The sequence below is a fragment of the Heptranchias perlo genome, chromosome 30, assembly GCF_035084215.1.
Source record: "Heptranchias perlo isolate sHepPer1 chromosome 30, sHepPer1.hap1, whole genome shotgun sequence".
Taxonomy (NCBI): domain Eukaryota; kingdom Metazoa; phylum Chordata; class Chondrichthyes; order Hexanchiformes; family Hexanchidae; genus Heptranchias; species Heptranchias perlo.
This window is the reverse complement of record NC_090354.1, coordinates 12,676,592-12,694,883: the sequence shown is the minus strand read 5'-3', so window position 1 is coordinate 12,694,883 and position 18,292 is coordinate 12,676,592. Positions and strand designations below refer to the sequence as shown.

The 18,292-nt window shown below is 40.8% G+C and overlaps 1 protein-coding gene across 1 annotated transcript in view; it reads left to right on the top strand.

Moving 5' to 3' along the window:
- Positions 1 to 18,292, top strand: part of si:busm1-163l24.4 (uncharacterized protein LOC368754 homolog) — a 65,030-nt gene that overhangs the window by 21,197 nt on the left and 25,541 nt on the right. Inside the window, exons 10-13 of the mRNA XM_067968930.1 lie at positions 765 to 4,502; positions 7,092 to 7,177; positions 11,345 to 11,525; positions 17,861 to 18,008. Of these exons, the coding sequence (XP_067825031.1) occupies positions 765 to 4,502; positions 7,092 to 7,177; positions 11,345 to 11,525; positions 17,861 to 18,008 (4,153 nt within the window). The remainder of the gene's footprint in view (positions 1 to 764; positions 4,503 to 7,091; positions 7,178 to 11,344; positions 11,526 to 17,860; positions 18,009 to 18,292) is intronic.

Here is an 18,292-nt window from a genome sequence, read left to right as displayed (position 1 = left end):
TTTTGCCATATAACTGCAATTTGCATTGATCAAGAATACTTTTTGCCCCATTGTTGCCATCCTTGGAGATGTTGTTAGGCTGGCTGTTCTCCACACCTGACTGAGGGTAAATGGGTCAGTGTGAGTAGAAACTATCTGACAATACTGACTCATTGACATGACTACTTGATCCAGGGATGATATTGGATATTCACAAAAAATTGATGTGAATTGCTGGTATTGAATTTCATTTCAGAAAATAAATCCATCTGACATGCTTCTAACTAAAAAATAAATAACGGGAATGCTTTTAATCCACAAGAGGACTTGATCAAATAGTAATGGATTTAAGTGTTACAGGTTCTGACTTTAATAAGATAATTTATATGTGTGGACTCAAAGCTAGAATAAAGGATTTTGGCAGTTGGTAAGTATAAAGTAATTCTATTCATTATAGTTGCATACGTGTCAGTCAGTACTAATCCTCAGTGTGTGATCATATGAAAGCAATGATCTTTTTGTCCTGCTGCTGTCGTGTCACTGAACTAAGATGGTGCTCACCAAGACGTGAATTGGCAGCCTACTTTGAAAATACATTTTTCATGGGGCGGAAGGGGGAAAGCTGCCGTCCAAGGTTTTATATTTGATTTCAGCCTCAAAGTTTAATAATAATATGTATACACAAGAAAAGTAAGGAATGAAAAGAACAATTTGCCCATCAAAACTAATCCTATGTTATCCCTAAGTGATTATGTCTGAAAATGATAAATGTGTTTTATTTATAGATGACAATGAAGTGTCAGAGGATACTGCAAACACAGATGCTGGTGATTATTCCTGTGCAACTGAATCTGAGACAGAACAAAAACAAATGACTGAGAATAAATCTGAAAGTAGCTTCTGTAGCCCAGAGGCACCTGACAAGGTACCTGGATCTCCAGTTGATAATGCAAATGAGAGCTCCTTGCAAGTTACTGCAGAGAGGGTGAATAGGCAAAATTGCGTTGATGGAAACAAACTTTTCACCGACAGTGAAACACCTTTTCCAGAAAAAAATACTTTGAAAAAAGACATGGATTTAGTGGGTAACCATGAAGAGCTTCACCAGAAAGATTCTACTTGGATAGTCAGAGATGAAACTGATTTTCAGAGAACTGGAAACCAATCTAATTATTCATCAGTTGTAAAAGTGTCCAAGAGGAAAAGCCAGAGAATTATCAAGAAAGTCAGTGAATGGTTATCCAAAATTGATGTTGATGATGTGGCAACTCTTGGTGTTGAATTTAATCCATATGACCAGAACACGGAGTCAGATTCTTTAGCAGAACGAGAGAGCCATGCCTCTGTTGAGGAAGTTTCTAGTTCAGATGATACTGAAAAAGTTGAATATGATCTACTCCGATCACCTTTAAAAGACAAAGATGTGACCAGTGCAACTGATGTTAAAAACAAAATCTTTGGGAAAACCTATAAGAGAGACAAGAGAAAAAGTGCTCCAATAAACTGGAGTTTTAATTCTGACAGTAAAAGTGATGACTTGACTTTCCACAGGGAAGATGTCATTATCAGTTGCATTAAAACTCAAAAAGGAAAAATGAGAAGCAGCGGACTACGTCCTGAAGACTTTATAAAAAGGAATGCTAATGATGAGGATAATAATGACAGTGGTGTTCAGAATGAAAATAACGAAATAGACCAAAAGGCACATTTTCCTTTATCTAAGAACATTGAAGCTGAGACAAATAAAATAATAGATGAGCTTTCTGATGGTAAACAAAATGACAAACTTGTTATTACCACTCTGACTAAAGTAGCTGTTTGTAGTGACACGTTAAAACATGGGCATTATTTGGTGGAAGACTCTAAGCAAAATGTGCAGCATCCTGACTTGGAGTTATGTAAGACTGATGCTGAAAGCAAGAAAAAATTGAACAAAGGTTTTGGGAAAAAAGGGAAAAAATTATCTGTAAAACAGACCAAAAAAAGAACTAAACCTTTGCAGCTGGTCAATCAGCTTGCAAGAACTGATGGAAGTCCTAGAAGCAGCCTAATGGACATGAATGAGAACAAGATTGATAGTTTCCCTAGCAGTGAAGAACCAGTGAAGATTGAACTAGAAATGAGGACTACCAGAAGAAGCAGCAGACTGAAGCTTCTGGATGAAGAGTTGATCATGCAAGACAAAAAAATAGGCAAGAAATCTAAATTGATCAAGTTGCATTCACACCTCAAGCCTGGAGCAGATACTACATCTTTAGCAGAGCCTAGTGAGGAAAATACTGATGCAGGCATGGTATGTGTACAAACTGAGAGTCTACCATTGCAGGATATTAAAGTTCAAGTCTGTAATGGGCGGTTATCTAATGTTAACTATACAAATCAAGATAATGTAGCTATTCATGGATCACTTGGGAACTGTGTGGTAGAGGAGCTTAAAGACAGTGCTGCACTAAAATTATCAGAGGATGCGCAGAAACAATTAAGAGACTGTGATAAAACAGCAGATACCGAGAATGCTACAGTGCCAGCTGAATGTCTACTGTGCCCTGATCATTCATCCTTCATAGTAGCTTCTGTCACACAGTCAGTGGGTTCAGGCTCACAGACTAGCTTGTTACTACTTGCACCTCAGCCTGTTCCTGGGAAACAACATAGTGACCTGCAAGTGCACTCCAGTTGTACAGAAAAGGGTGAGGTGAACCCAAATGGTACAACATGTTTGCCTGTGAGTCATTCCAGAGTAGGAACTGTAAATAGTCAAGAGAACAGTGGTGAGGAATTGTCCATAAAACAGACGAGATCGAAGGAGACAACTGCAGAAACAGAAGACAGCGAAGTGGACACTGAACTTCTACTAAAGTCATTCAAATTATCAAAACGAAGATCATTCATTCTTTTGCCAGCTGCAGAGCATCAGTCTGTAGAAGATGGATGTCCAACAGCTCCAGCTTCCAAATGTGTTGATGACATGTCTGCTGGAAAGTCAAGGGTCAGTAGAGGAGCTGCAGTAAATAGAGAGTGTGACGGAAACTTTGCATTTCAAAAAACTGGAAAAGTGAATTTGGATAAAACTTGTTCTCTGATCGAAGAAGCTAAGGATGCCAATGATGTCAAACGTAAACAGTGCACTTCTGAGTTAGACAATGTACAGCAGCTATTGAACAGGACCAATCAAGATTCTGTCGAAATTGTGCCTCCAACAGCCTCAACCCTTGAATCGCCTCTTCCTCCTGTGTTTCCACAGCATATCCAGCAGGTGGCGCCTCTATCGAGTAGCAGGACGAAGGGAAAAAGGTTGCTTAGAAGAAAAGGATCAAATAGTAGTAATTCAGTGGTTACAGAGAAAGAAACATTTGATTCTGACCGATCAAGCCAAACCACAGCTAGTGCGCGCTTAAATAGCAACACAAACAACAATTCTTGGCTTAAAAAAGCCGCAAAAGATAGAGCCTTAAAGGTAGCTATCGGCCAAGAGGTCCAGCAGGATATTTTAGGTACAGGACTTGAATCCACTGCCCATCCAGAGTCTGAATTGTTGTTTTCAACTGGAGGTCAGCTTGGACAAGAAGCAACTGAAAAAGATATTTATCAAGAGAAGAAATCAGATAATTTGCTGAAAGAGATAAAGTTTTATAAAGATTGTGAATTACCTCAAAAAGTTCCTATGGTTGTGGAAAGCATTACAGAAAGTGAATTGGTTAAATTAGCTGGTGCAGCAAGAGACCACTCTCAGCCGATGCTTATGAATGCTCAAGGAAGCATTACTGTCGGAAATACAACTAGTGAGAACAAATGTCCACTGAATTCACAGATGTCTTCCATAACTCCTAGTGGGCTGCTGGGCAGTGCTGAGGAAAGCCCAAATAAAAGCGATACAAAAACCATGGTGGATGAGCTGGATGCAGTAGAAAGTCAATATGAAAGGAGAGAGGGTAAAGAACGACTGAAACAATATGAAGAGGTAGAAGAACTGAAGAAGAGGAGCTTACAAAACTCTTCGACACGAGATCTGGTTCGAGGCCGGAGGAAGAGACCAGTAAAATTATCGACTTCAGAATCTGAAACCAGTGATGAAGAGCTACCTTGTTTTCAGATATTTGGATTCAACAAATCGGGGTCAAATGTTCCATCTGTGTCGCAAAGTCCCTTAAGTACAACTCGTCTGACTTTAAAAGGCTCACTGGTACAAACCTTTTCATTGCCAAACAGCAACACAGAAGTTAAGAAGACTTCTTGCGCTAAAGTAAATAAATTGGAAGAGAATGTGGATGAAGACTCTTTAAAAATTGAGTCCCTTTCCCCAAGCCAAGAATCAGAGGAATCTCCTGACTTGTTTTCTTCTCATTCTGATGGTTCATCCCCTGGTGCCAGTCCCCATCTAAAACTGAGCAATAAGACTCATCGCAAACAAACAAATGCTTTACTTGTAATCAAATCAGAGAGTCGGGACGAAAAAAAAGGTGGCAAAATTGAAGAAACTTGGGAAGGCGCACCAGCTCGGAATCTGCAGCCACAGCATTTAGGTATGGTATAATAGTAATATGGGAAACTTTCATGCTTAGAATGTGACTTAACCCACCAGGAAGACCTCAATTTAATGTTTGTCATGGGTAGAAAAGTTCTGTGTGTGGGTTTACCTACTTATTTGGCAATTTGGACCAATGTCTAGGTGACCAGATGGTGAAGCTGATGTTCAAAGAAATAAAAATGTTAAACTTTAAAATATCTTTTTACCAAACAGTTTGTTTTTTTCCAGAGTAATAGTTCAAGAAAAATTATGGAGATGTGTGTTTAAACATAGAAAATAGAAGCAGGAGTAGGCTATTCGGCCCTTTGAGCCTGCTCCCCCATTCAATATGATCATAGCTGATCCTCTATCTCAATACCATATTCCCACTCTCTCCCCATACCCCTTGATGCCTTTTGTGTCTAGAAATCTGTCTAGCTCCTTCTTAAATATATTCAGTGTCTTGGCCTCCACAGCCTTCTGTGGTAGAGAATTCCACAGATTCACCACCCTCTAAGTAAAGAAATTTCTCCTCATCTCAGTCCTAAATGTCCTACCCCGTATCCTGAGATTGTGACCTCTCGTTCTGGACCCCCCAGCCAGGGGAAACATCCAGTCTGTCTAGCCCTGTCAGAATTTTATGTTTCAATGAGATCCCCACTCATCTAAACTTGAGTGAATACAGGCCAATTCGACCCAATCTCTCCTCCTACGACAGTCCTGCCATCCCAGGAATCAGTGTGGTGAACCTTCGCTGCACTCCCTCTATGGCAAGTATATCCTTTCTTAAGGAGACCAAAACTACACACAATAATCCAGGTGTGGTCTCACCAAGGCCCTGTATAACTGCAGTAAGACATCCTTGCTCCTGAACTCAAATCCTCTTGCAATGTAGGCCAACATACCATTTGCCTTCCTAACTGCTTGCTGCACCTGCATGTTTGCTTTCAGTGACTGGTGTACAAGGACACCCAAGTCCCTTTGTACATCAAGATTCCCCAATCTGTCACAATTTAAATAACACTCTGCTTTTCCTTCCAAAGTGGATAACTTCACATTTATCCACATTATACTGCATCTGCCATGTATTTGCCCAATCACAACTTGTCTAAATCGCCTTGAAGCCTCTTTGCATCCTCCTCAATACTCACGATCCCATCTAGTTTTGTGTCAGCAAACTTGGAAATATTACATTTGGTTCCCTCATCCAAATCATTGATATATATTGTGAATAGCTGGGGCCCAAGCACTGATCCCTGCGGTACCCCACTGGTCACTGCCTGCCACCCCGAAAAAGAACCATTTATTCCTACTCTGTTTCCTGTCTTGTTAACCAATTTTCAATCCATGCCAGTACATTACCCCCAATCCCATGTGCTTTAATTTTGCACACTAACCTCTTATGTGGGACTTTATCAAAGGCCTTCTGAAAATTCAAATAAACCATATAAAATCCAAATAAAAATTGAGATTAAGCAATTCAGGTGACTAGAAATCTCTTCCTATTCCAAAGAATCCTACTAGATACTGCATGCAGCACAGTTTTTTTAAAAAGCTCTAATATTAACACATTCACTTTTCATGTACATTGCTGATATTATCTCCTTTTGGCAAACAGTAGGAGTGTAAATATGAAAGGTGTATCTGATCATATTCAAGATGTGTTGCAGGTTCACCAGTGGTTGTGGTTTCTTCCATTTTATGGCTTAATTGTCACTGTAAAAATGCAGCTAAAAATGTATGGTATATAGTGTTCAGGGACTTTCATCAGAGTGCAGGTTAGAAAAGAATAAGAAAGTGTCCAGATTTGCCAGTATCTGTTGCTCCCTCCTCCCTGTTGGGATTTGGTATAAGGAGAGCTGGGGAGTAACCCATCAGAATGGTTGGCAGCCTGAACAAGCAGAATTGTGAAGGAAACAATTCCATGGGTCTGTGTTTAGTGAAGCTTGTCCTGGAGCAGGTTGTCCAATAACAGTTAAAAGAAATGGTAGCTCTGGAGGTGGCAAAAGAAAGCAGCACAATCAAGGAGTAAGATGCAAAGAGGGTCAAAGGTAACCTTGGAGGTAGGAATTTGATATGGAGGGGAGCACAGTGTGCTGAGCAAGTAGTAAATCCAAGCCAGAGATAGTAAAACCAAAATAGGAATAGTTAGTACAAATAAGAAGGGGAATGAGGATCAGTGATTGACAGAAATAAAGAAAATTATATTCATGGGGCGGGATTAATAGAAGTGGACAACTTGGGGAATAGCCCAAATGCCTTTTGTTGTTTTTATCACAGCCTATATGCTTCAAAATTGTGTCCTGTTGAAAAATGCACCAAGTAAAATGCCAAAAATCCAAATTTTCTTGGGGTGAATGCTCTCAGAACAATGTCCCTTCAATTATAACAAATATAGTGGGACACAAGAGTAACTGGATTTTTTTTTGGTGGTGCCTGAGCTGAAACACTCAGAACTACTGTTTTAAATCTTTAGTGTAGGAAGAGATTATATGGTTTATTGTATTCATTTTCCACATCTAAGGATTTAGGTGAACCTATCTCAGAATTAGCATGCAGGTGTAGGTTATAGTAATCTTAGTTTTCCAACTGTGTTTGCCTGCAGAAGGAGGAAAAGCACCTGGCTATGACAGTGAAGCCAGCCATACAGGTGACTCCTACTCTCCAGAGAGTGAGCTTCTAAACACTCAGGTAAGATGTAATGATTTTTTTGTGACTAAAGTCAAAATTACTTTTGTAGTATAATAACTTGCAAACTGAAAGAAATTATTGCCCTTAACCAACCTTCCTCACAGTTTATTTGCTGTAAAATGCTCATTTCTTATTTTAATTATATTTGGCTTTTTAAACTTACCAATTTTGAAGCAGCTGTTTTAATAAAATAAGGGATGAGTGTTTGTTTTAATTTCAATTTGCAGATGGCTTCATTTATAGCTCAAATAACTCAACTGCAAAGTTCAACAATGCTTTTGTCAGACTTAAAGGAGTAGACAAAAGTTGACTGCTTGTAAAATTTTGACTGGTCTGAAATGCTCAATTGAAAAGACTGTATTGCCTAATGATTCCAAATGTATCTTATTAAAACAGTAATGATTTTTTTCTACAAAAGCACTAATGGCTGAAAGATGCTGAGAAAAGAAATAACCACTGTGCAGCAAAGCAAGTTTAATAATCTAGCTGGTATTTACTGTTTTTTAAATTGGTTGTACTCGTAACTTCTGTTTCTGTCCTGTATAAAATATTGTTCTCTTGCCTTAGTTTTAATTGGGTCTGATGGAAACAAATCATTAATGGATTCATTCTGCAATTTTTTTTCTGACCAATTTTTATCCTCCTGACCTGAAGACATCAACTTTCTCACTGACTGCCCTCTGGCATCTCAGATGGTTGTTACTCATGTGTGAGCATTGACAGTGCGTGCCAGCAGGCTATCTGACTGGAGATCATTGCAGCTGAGCCATATGCTGACCTGTCCATACATACACACGTCTATTAAGATGCTGATTGTATAGCAATCTGGAGAACACTAACTGATTTTTCCCTTCAGTAACTTGGGGCACTGGGATTAATTGTAATGCCCCTCCTGCTGCGGCAGCTAAGATCAGCTAACTCAGGACAGATGGGGAAGTGGGGGGGGCGTGGTGTTTGGACCCAGGACTTGTCTGATCTGTACAGATCTGAGTTATTGGGTGCAGTCCTCTACTTTTACACATTTTTTATCTTGCACATCCTCTGGTAATCAAACATCAAAAATTACTTTTCAATTGGACTGATTATTTCATTGTGTTTGGAGAACTTGTTAATATTGCTGTTATTACACATTAGACTCTACTAGAATTTGATGAGGTGCACCCTGCATTTATTTGCCTTTTGCTATGTATTCAACTGTTCTTTGCATATATCTTTGTCTATGATATAGTCATGTGTGCATTTTTAAAATTACAATCCCCAGTGCTCCTTATTGTACACGGCTGGTTTTCCTTTCCTGTTGCTCATTAATAGCTTGTTTTGGATGTGCACATGGCTGATGCCTTTGTTATCGTAGAAATAATCCTTGCGGAACACCCAAGACGACCTCGTAGCTAAAGGCATCACGGTGTAGCATTTAACCGTACAGACGAGAGGATCCCAGGTTGAATCACAGTCTATGCATTGTTAGCTAATCTTAATTGGGAGCAGCAGTGAAGATTGTAATGTCCTCCGCGGTCAAATATTTTGTGACATGTCTAGGCTCACATATTAAAAATGGTCACTTGGGCGAGGTACCAGAGCTGTACTGGCCAGCACCCAGCCAACAGCTCATACCTTGATGTAGTGTCAGCCGTGGCTCAGTGGGTAACACTCTCTCCTCTTGGGTCAGAAGGTTGTGGGTTCAAGTCCCACTCTAAAGACTTGAGCACAAAAATCTAGGTTGAAACCCCAGTGCAGTACTGAGGGGAGTGCTGCACTGTCAGAGGTGCCGTCTTTCGGATGAGATATTAAATGGAGGTGGACGCAAAAGATCCCATGGCGCTATTTCGAAGAAGAGCAGTGGAGTTATCCCCAGTGTCTTGGCCAATCTTTATCCCAATATCAACATCACTAAAACAGATTTATCTGGTCATTATCACATTGCTGTTTGCGGGAGCTTGCTGTGCACAAATTGGCTGCCCCGTTTCCTACATTACAACAGTGACTACAATTCAAAAGTATTTCATTGGCTGTGAAGCGCTTTGAGATGTCCTGTGGTTGTGAAAGGTGCTATATAAATGCAATGTCTTTTTTTTTCTTTTTTTTTCTTTTCAGGAGAGCAGGATAGAAAATAAGTATAAGAATCAGTGTGGGAACAGCACTGACAATTGAACTATTTTAATACAGTTCATAGAATAAATTTTGTTGGGATGGATTTGTTTCTGATTTAGTTCGATCGTAGCCTCCACAATAGTTAAGCTAGTATATAGCAAGGGTTTTTAAATGGGAGGGCCTGGGAACTTGAGGAGTTCCCGAGATTATAACATTTCTGTCTGTCAGTCAGCAGATTTCTGTATTTGTTGGCTTACTAAGCACTTTGTTTCTGTATATGTTTTATTTTTTTTTAATTTGCAAAGCTAGCACTGTTTTCCCTCTGGGTAGCTGAAGGAGTAAGTTTTTCATTTTTAGCATTCCCAGGATAGCACTTCACGTGGGAATGCGTATCAGGAATCTGGGTATTGATATTTGCAGGGGATCTCTGGAATTATGCCTGTAGTTGCAGATGGTCCTTTACACAGAAAACTTTGGAAACCACTGGTATAAATTCATATCAAATTAAAATGTTGAATTGTGTTGTCTGAATAATCTCAATTAAGTAGAATCATAGAAATTTACGGCACAGAAGGAGGCCATTCGGCCCATCATGTCTGTGCTGGCCAAAAAAGAGCTGTCCGCCTAATCCCAGTTTCCAGCTCTTGGTCCTTAGGCTTGGATATGCACTTTAAGTGCTGTAACCTTTCAGTACTTTTTAAGGGTTTCTGCCTCTACCACCCTTTTTCAGGCAGTGAGTTCCAGACCTCTATCACCCTCTGGGTGAAAAAAAATTTGCATTAGTTCCCCTCTAATCCTTCTGCCAATTATTTTAAATCAATGCCCCCTGGTTATTGACCTCTCTGCTAAGGAAAATAGGTCATTCCTGTTCAGGCCCCTCAAAATTTTATACACCTCCAATTAAATCTCCCCTCAGCCTCCTTTGTTCCAAAGAAAACAACCCCAGTCTTTCCTCATACCTAAAATTCTCCAGTCCTGGTAACATCCTTGTAAATCTCCTCTGTACCCTTTCTAATTCAATCACATCTTTCCTGTAATGTGGTGACCAGAACTCTAGCAGTGGCCTAACTAGTGTTTTATACAGTTCTAGCATAACCTCCCTGCTCTTATATTCTATACCTCTGCTAATAAAGAAAAGTATCCCATAAGCTGCCTTAACCACTTTATCTACCTGTCCTGCTACCTTGAGGGATCTGTAGGAATGCACTCTGTTCCTCTACATCTGTCAGTTTCCTCCCATTTATTGTGCATTCCCTTGCTGTGTTTGCCCTCCCCAAATGCATTACCTCACACTTCTCTGGATTGAATTCCATTTGCCACTTTTCTGCCCACCTCAGTCCAAGACTAGAGATTAGGGGAAATATTTTCCCACATAATAGATCTATGGAATAGACAGCCATCAAAAACAAAATCTGGTTAAGAACAGAACTGAAGGCTTGCAAGGATAAGCATAGGAGCTGAAATCTGATGATTGATTAAATACTACCTGGGACATGATTGTTCCTCTACAGTTTGGACCATTGAAATGTCATCTATGGAATGTAACTAGTCAGGGTTGAATAATATTGGACATTGATTTAACATTACAGCCATGAGTTATTGCTCAATTAACTTTGGGAGTGAAGAAGAAATTTCACAGAGCCCGATCTTGGAGTTTTATCTGTAGCTATTCACCTCCCTTGTGACATTAAGTTGGACTAAGCCCATGACGGTGCAATTTATATGTGGTCAGTTGGCAGGGTTGAGTTTGATGGAGTAAATAGCCTTATCTAGTTGCATACTTTATGTTCTCATTTAGTACTTTAGGAAAATAATTGATTTTTAGATGAAAATTGTTTTTTTTAAAAATGAAGTCTGTCATCACTGTGGCAATAAATAGGGTTTAAAAATTCTATTCTATGGAAACCGAGAAAGACCATTTAAGAACTAAGTGTCTTTTGTCAGTATCATAATGGAATAGCAGTCACATTGTTCAAAATGTTTTATTAAGTTAAATTGCCTTTAGTGTACCATTTTTAATAAAAAAAACAAATTACATTTTATTTCAACTGGAAACTCTTTCTTTCACCTCCCAAGCAAAGGTATGCAATGCAGAATAACATAAAGAAGCTTGAGCATGAAATGGCTGTGCTCGAGGCAGTCCTGGATCAACATGGAAGCCAGGACACTGAACACTTGCTCTCAATGAGTCATCAGGAAGACTGTCCAGAACTACTTGAACACCAAAGGAAAACAGACAGTTCATTGATAGAAAAGGGTAAAGTTCTTAAAACATAAATAAAACTGTAAAACTCCACAGTGACAGATGGTGAGAGTTTTATTAGGTTGTTTTTGTGCAGATACTATCCCTGACTTTACAAAAGTTGAATATTAACAGATGAAAATGGCTTGTGAATTAAATTAGGTGAACCTAAAACACATTCTTACATGCTTTAGAAATGAAAATCTTTGGGGTGGTAGAAAATTTGTTCAGCAACCATTTTGAAACCACTGTTTTGTTTATATGGTATGGGGAGTTTGTGTGATACGAATTTACATTTATCATATAACCTAGAGCAATCGGTGTCCAATTTGAAAACTTAGCGTTCAAGATCGATTTGAAACCAAGGGAGTTGCGCATGCATGTCATTATATTTAAAATGATCTGCTGAATTTACAGTTTATTTTTGAAAAATTTCATTATTGCTTCAAGATATGAGCGGTCATGTGCATGATGGTAGAAGAAATCGAGCAGAATACAACGAAGCATCATTTGTTATGCTTAGAAACCAGTTAAATTGAAATCTTTCTCCAGAGTACAATTTAAACCTGTAATTAAAAATAGTTTAGTCATAGTACTCTTTAGGTAAGCTGCAACTTCTCACTGTCAATTTCCATTCATTCTAATAAGAACTATAGCTGACTCTGCAAAACTGAAACCCAGAATGGAACTAGTGCGTTCAAAAACCAAATTACTTAGGACTTCATCTCATTTAATGTTAAAGGGTCGCAATATACCATAATCTAATAATCTAATTTTAAAGCTCAGTATTTTATTTTTATATGGAATTTCTGGAAAAAAATTAATGTGCATTGAACCAATCATCTGATAAAACCAGATAACCTTTGTTCCCACTTTCCTTTCCCCATGAATTTTCCACACTCACTTTTCAAAGTCACCTTCATTTTCATCCTTTTCAGAGAAGCCAGTCAGAACCATAGCATGCATGATCAGTGATTCGCCATACATCAGCCTTTTTTGCCTTGACTAAGTTGCTCAGAGAAACTCCAAATAGTAGCTCTCGGTTAAGTATTTTGGGATCATTGATCCCCAGTTTGCTGCAAAATTGTTTCCCCACGTCGCAGCCAAACCAGACTGCCTCTCCATCCTTAATGGAAACAGCGGCCATTTGCTTTAACACCTCAATTGGCTGGTTGATATATAAAGTCTTCCTCGCATTCAATATGTTATTCAGGAAATCTACTGTTGTCAGATTTCCATAGGGGTTTGAAGGATCCGGGATCGTTAACCAAGCACACCTTGTCTTCCATGTTGAAAAGTGGCTTCACACGTTCCGTGTAAAACTGAAGAGGTGTTAGTGAATTTATACTTGGAATGAATGCAGGGGAACCTCTTTTAATACCTTAAATCCCACTTTTAACAGAGGTACCTCAGTTCATTGGAGTGTAAATGTTCAGAGCCATACTAGTAGAGTTATGGGACCAAGTCACTTGTGCTCTTAGTTGAGGGAGTTGTGTATATAAAAGGAGGCAGGAGGAAAATTATCTCCATCTCCCCCGCTCCCCAAAAATCACATTTTACTGCATCTGACCAATGCCATTGCTGAGCTTGCAATGTTTGATGTTACTGTGTGTAGTAAAGAAAGCTGGTCCATTACACTGCAAATTTTTTTGCCAATTTTCTTCCCCTCCCTTCCTTTTACTGAGGGTGCTAACTGCTTGCTGGGTATGGTTCTGTAGCTGCCATTCACCCTGTGGTACCTTGCCTAAATGATTGTGAGGCTCATATAAAAATAACAGTGAATTTTTGCAGGGTATTGAATCACTGGGGGCATCCAAGCATGGTCCTGCCCTTAACTGACAACCCAAAAACCCACTTCCAGTAGGCGTTGCTGGACAATGATCAGGAGCAAGAACCCTTCCTGACTGTTTGTTTAGTTTTGGAGGACTTGAGACTACTATTATCTCATCTGAGATCAGCTTAACTCACCACAGATTGGGAATCAAACTATAACCTTGCTAGTCTGTGAGGCTCAGCTACTCATGGCTAAACTTGTGTTTTTTAACTGTTAATTTCATGCACATTTTTAAAAAACTTTCCCATTTCCCTTTGCAGTTTATCCTGACCTGTCTTCAGTGCAGAAACAGATCTGTGTTCTCAAACTCCCACTAACAAACCTGGTATCAGTGTTGTTCTGTTCTAAATTTACTGCAGAGACAGCCGATGTTTGGGAGCTGATGACAAAGATACTGAACGTATTAACATTTTAGTAGTTTCACATGAATTCCATCTGGAATCAATGAAATAATTACATGTAGATAACACTACTTTGTGATACCACATACGACTTTTGACTTTACCATCAAGTGGGTAACTATAAGATATGGGGCCCGATGTTACCAGGGCTGCGGGTTCTCGGCGAGGGGGCTATCGGGCGCATGGGTAACGCGCCCGGCGAAATCAGTCAGCCACCCGCGCGATCGTAGCCTAATTGGATCCACGTACCTGCTCCTCCGGGTTCCCCACTGATGATCTGCGCGTCGGGCGGGCTGCGCATGCGCAGTAAGATCTGTCAGCTGGAGGAGCTCTATTTAAAGGGGTAATCCTGCACTGACAGATGCTGCAACAAACAGAAAAAAATCACAGCATGGAGCAGCCCAGGGAGAAGGCTGCTCCCAGTTTAACGATGCCTCACTCCAGGTATCAATACATGGGGTGAGGAGGAGGGGGAGGACAGAGATCTTCTCCCCGCTTCCCCGCCCCCCCCCCCCCCCCCCCCCCCGGCGGGCGGGAGGAAGCGGCCTGCCTCTGCCACCAGGAAGGCCTGGCTCGAGGTGGCAGAGGAGGTCACCTGCACCACCAACATATCGCCCACCTGCATACAGTGCAGGAGGCGCTCCAATGACCTCAGTAGGTCAGCCAAAGTGAGTACACTTACTCTTTCCCCTACACTCCATCTGCCACATCACCGCCCCCACCTCACATCTCCTTCTGCACTGCCAACACTATTCTGTCACATCACCCCTCATACCCACTCAAACCTCATCCTCATCTTACCTGCACCAACTCACCTCGCCACTACTCATCCCGCCACTACCACTCAACCCAATCCTCATGCAATCTCATGGCTCTCTCTCATACTCACCCTCTCGTGCATCTCTTTCACGGCCAGCCTCACTCAACCTGCCACTACCTGTGCTGCAGCCACAGGGCATGCATCACATATGTGCAGTAGGCAGCGTAAGACAAACGTGTCGTGAGCATGAAGGGGATGCGCAAGGGTGTTTGAGGGTTTGTCATGGTTGTTACTTATATTGAATTTCTGACCAACTCACATTACATATTATATTGGCATCACTCCTGCCACGTCTTCGCGAATCTTGTCTGGTTTGTGCAATAATGCCCTTTCCTGAGGATCACTATGAAGACCCACAACTGATGTCACCCATTGTGTCACTGCAGAGTGGGTGTAGGTGTATTTGCAGGGCTCTTTTGTGCAGACGGCTGAGAGACGTCGGCGATGTCCCCAGTTGCACCCTGGAAGGATGCGGGGGAGAAGTTGTTGAGGGCAGTGGTGACTTTGACAGCGATAGGTAAGAAGATGGTGCTCTGGCCAGCTGGGAGCAGCTTGGCATGAAGGAGGCTGCAGATGTCCACGACTATATGTCGAGTGACTCTGAGCCTCCGTGTGCACTGCTGCTCAGAGAGGTCCAGGAAGCTGAGCCTCGGTCTGTGGACCCTGTGGTGAGGGTAGTGCCCTCTGCGACTCATCTCTCTCTGCGGTAGCCCTCCCTCCTGCTGTGCAGGTGGATGTGTCACAGCACTCTGTTGTGGAGCCCCACGTGTCAGAGGTGGACGGCGTGGCCGGTGAGGCTGGTGATGCTGTTCGCCCTCCGAGGAGGTCATGACTGCAGCTACGGCGGCTCCCATCCGGAAAATATACATCTGAGGGGGTCCGCAAGGTAGGTACTTGTCTCTGGACCCCGGGGGAAGTGTGCAGGTTGGTGACTGATTGTCAGGAGGAGGGTGGTGGAGGCCAAACTTTGTCCCAAGTGACAGAGTGGCCTCCTGCTATGAGTGAGTGTCTTTCCCCCCCCCCCCCACCTGTCAAATGGACCTTTGCAGCTGCCACAGGCTGACAGCTGCAACAGGTCCATTTGAACTGGGACTGTTTCCCCCAGTGTGGGAAACAGTCCCAGTTTGCTCTAAAATCCCACCCCTCCTCACATAATCCCATAATCGGGTCAGTTAATGACCTGGACAAGCAAAATAAATAGCGTCAAGTGGCATCCCGCTGGCTTTAATTGCCTGCGGGATTCCCACCAGCGGGGGCTGCGCGCACACGCCGGCGCGTCAGTGGGGAACCCGGAAGTGCGCAGGTTCGAGGCGGGATCCGGTCCCGCTCCGGGATTTCCCGATTTTCGGGGCCCCCCGCCAGGAACGCACCCGATAGCGGGTGCTAAAATGCTTCCCATGGAGTCCAAAAGCATTCCAGTGTTTTGTCAGAAACACATACAATTGATTAGCTTGAGATCTTGGAATAGCATTTTGTAAACAATTACAACAAGGATTTCAAGCTCTTAACTGCAAATGGATTTACAATTGACTTTTTATGTGTTATTTCTTCTGAATTATGTTTAATTCAGAACTATTGCTACAACATAGCAGATGTCAAAATTCTGGAACTCCCTTCCTAACAGCACTGTGGGAGAACCTTCACCACACGGACTGCAACGTTTCAAGAAGGCGGCTCACCACCACCTTCTCGAGGGCAGTTAGGGATGGACAATAAATGCTGACCTTGCCAGCGACGCCCACATCCCATGAACGAATAAAACAAAATGTAGTATAGCATAGTCTTGTGTTGGGCAAATCTATAACATGGCATCTGATGCAATAAATGTATCTGTGAGAGTAAACACCAACAATTAGCAGCTTCCCTTTGAAGAACAATTGAATTAATGTTCCTTTTCCAAATTGTTTTTGCTCCTACAAGATCATTAAGGTCAAAGATGACTATTCTAGAAATGTTCAATATCACATGCTTCTAGGTCAGATATGACATAAGAGATGGGGTGGATTTTAAAGAAAATTATTCTTCTTGTGACCATCTAACGGCCCCATTAGTATTCTCTTTCCCTTCCCACCCCCCTCACATTCCAAAATTATGAACCTCCATCCAAGAATATCAAGTGATCTCAAATCCCTTCAAAATCTCCAATTATCTCACAATCTAAAATCTCCATATTGCAAATTGAAACATCCCTCATGCTTAATTTCTTGGATTTCTACAAAAGTTACATAAGCTTGAAAGAGTATTTTTAGAAAATATATGTGCAGGGTTCTACAGAATGCTAATTTTGCTGACAGAAAGATAATTTAACTGCTACAAGGAGCATTGGTAGGATTTGTATTTGAAATTTGTGTGAGAGTGCTTGAGAATGGATTTATTGAGCTTTAGGAAACTAGAAAAAACACTTCAAATACTTTATTTAAATAGTGTGTTTTAATCCAGTGCTTTGGCATGGTCATGCAGCTTTTGAAAAGGGATCAATGATTTTCAGTTATTTCCTGTGACTCTTTAAAATTCAGACCCTAAATATTTCACGGGCACAAAATAAGAATTCAGCAATCTTTCTGTCAAAACCACTTTGTGTATTCACAGGTTATTTAAATTGTGCTTCTGAAAATGAATTTTCTCATAGCATCTATCACTTTTCCTCCATCCCCTTCACCCCAACAGTTCTGAATTTCTTTATTAACTTTGAAGCTTAAGCATAATTTCCATTAAATCATTTTCAGTTTGTTCTACATTGCAAGACACTTCTTTACTGCTGTAAAATTACCACTTTCTTCAAATTGTTGGCTTACTACTACATTAAAGTAGCATTTAGCACAGAAGTTTTTTTAATACGGTATGTACGCCTCCTGGACCATTCGTATCAAGAAGGACAACGGAAGATCTTGACTGAAGAACATTGTGAGGAGTAAAGGAACTTAACCTAGTGATTGGCGGGTATGCATTAAAGAACACATTCATAAATATTGCACTGATAGCAGGGGGTCACTAGGTCAATTTTTTATCAGTTAGACAAACCTTCATAATTCACTTTCAGCATTTATGAATTATATTCTGCTGATTAATTCTGTATTATCAGCAGTGCAGCGAAGCATAGTAGATTGGCCTTGAGTAGAATACATTCAGTTTTTGAAAACTCATTGTTTAAGAAGCAAATACAAAATTCCAGCATTATCTAAAACCTTACAGATGCCAACACAGACTGGTTGGGCTGAGTGGCTGGTTTCCATATGGTAACTTCTATGTATAGGTAGAACTATAATTACAAACCCCTTATTCCTTATGTTAACAGCTACAGCTGCATTTCACCCAGGGAATACTGAGAATTTGCAAAGCAGATCAAAATCAAAATGTCTTCCAGCAACTGAGCCCATAAGACCTCAACCACAGCTAAATACAAGCATAACTTTTACACATGGTGACAAAGAGCAGAATAAATGGTAAGGTTCCACTTTCCCAAATCCAAATGGTTTCGAATGTACTTGTTTAAATTTGCATACATTCCTAACTAAAAGAACAACATTTAGGTGTTGAATGTGTGTGTAGTGACACAAATATGTCTTTCCTTCTTGTTTTCCACCCCACCCCCCCAAACTCTGTTCAATGATCAGTTACTGCTATCTCTGTGATAAATTATTTACATATCCATGTAATACATGTCTTTCGCTTGTACCTAAAAACAAATTTTCTTGAAGGGTATCCATTTCTGAATTTAGTTTGACTT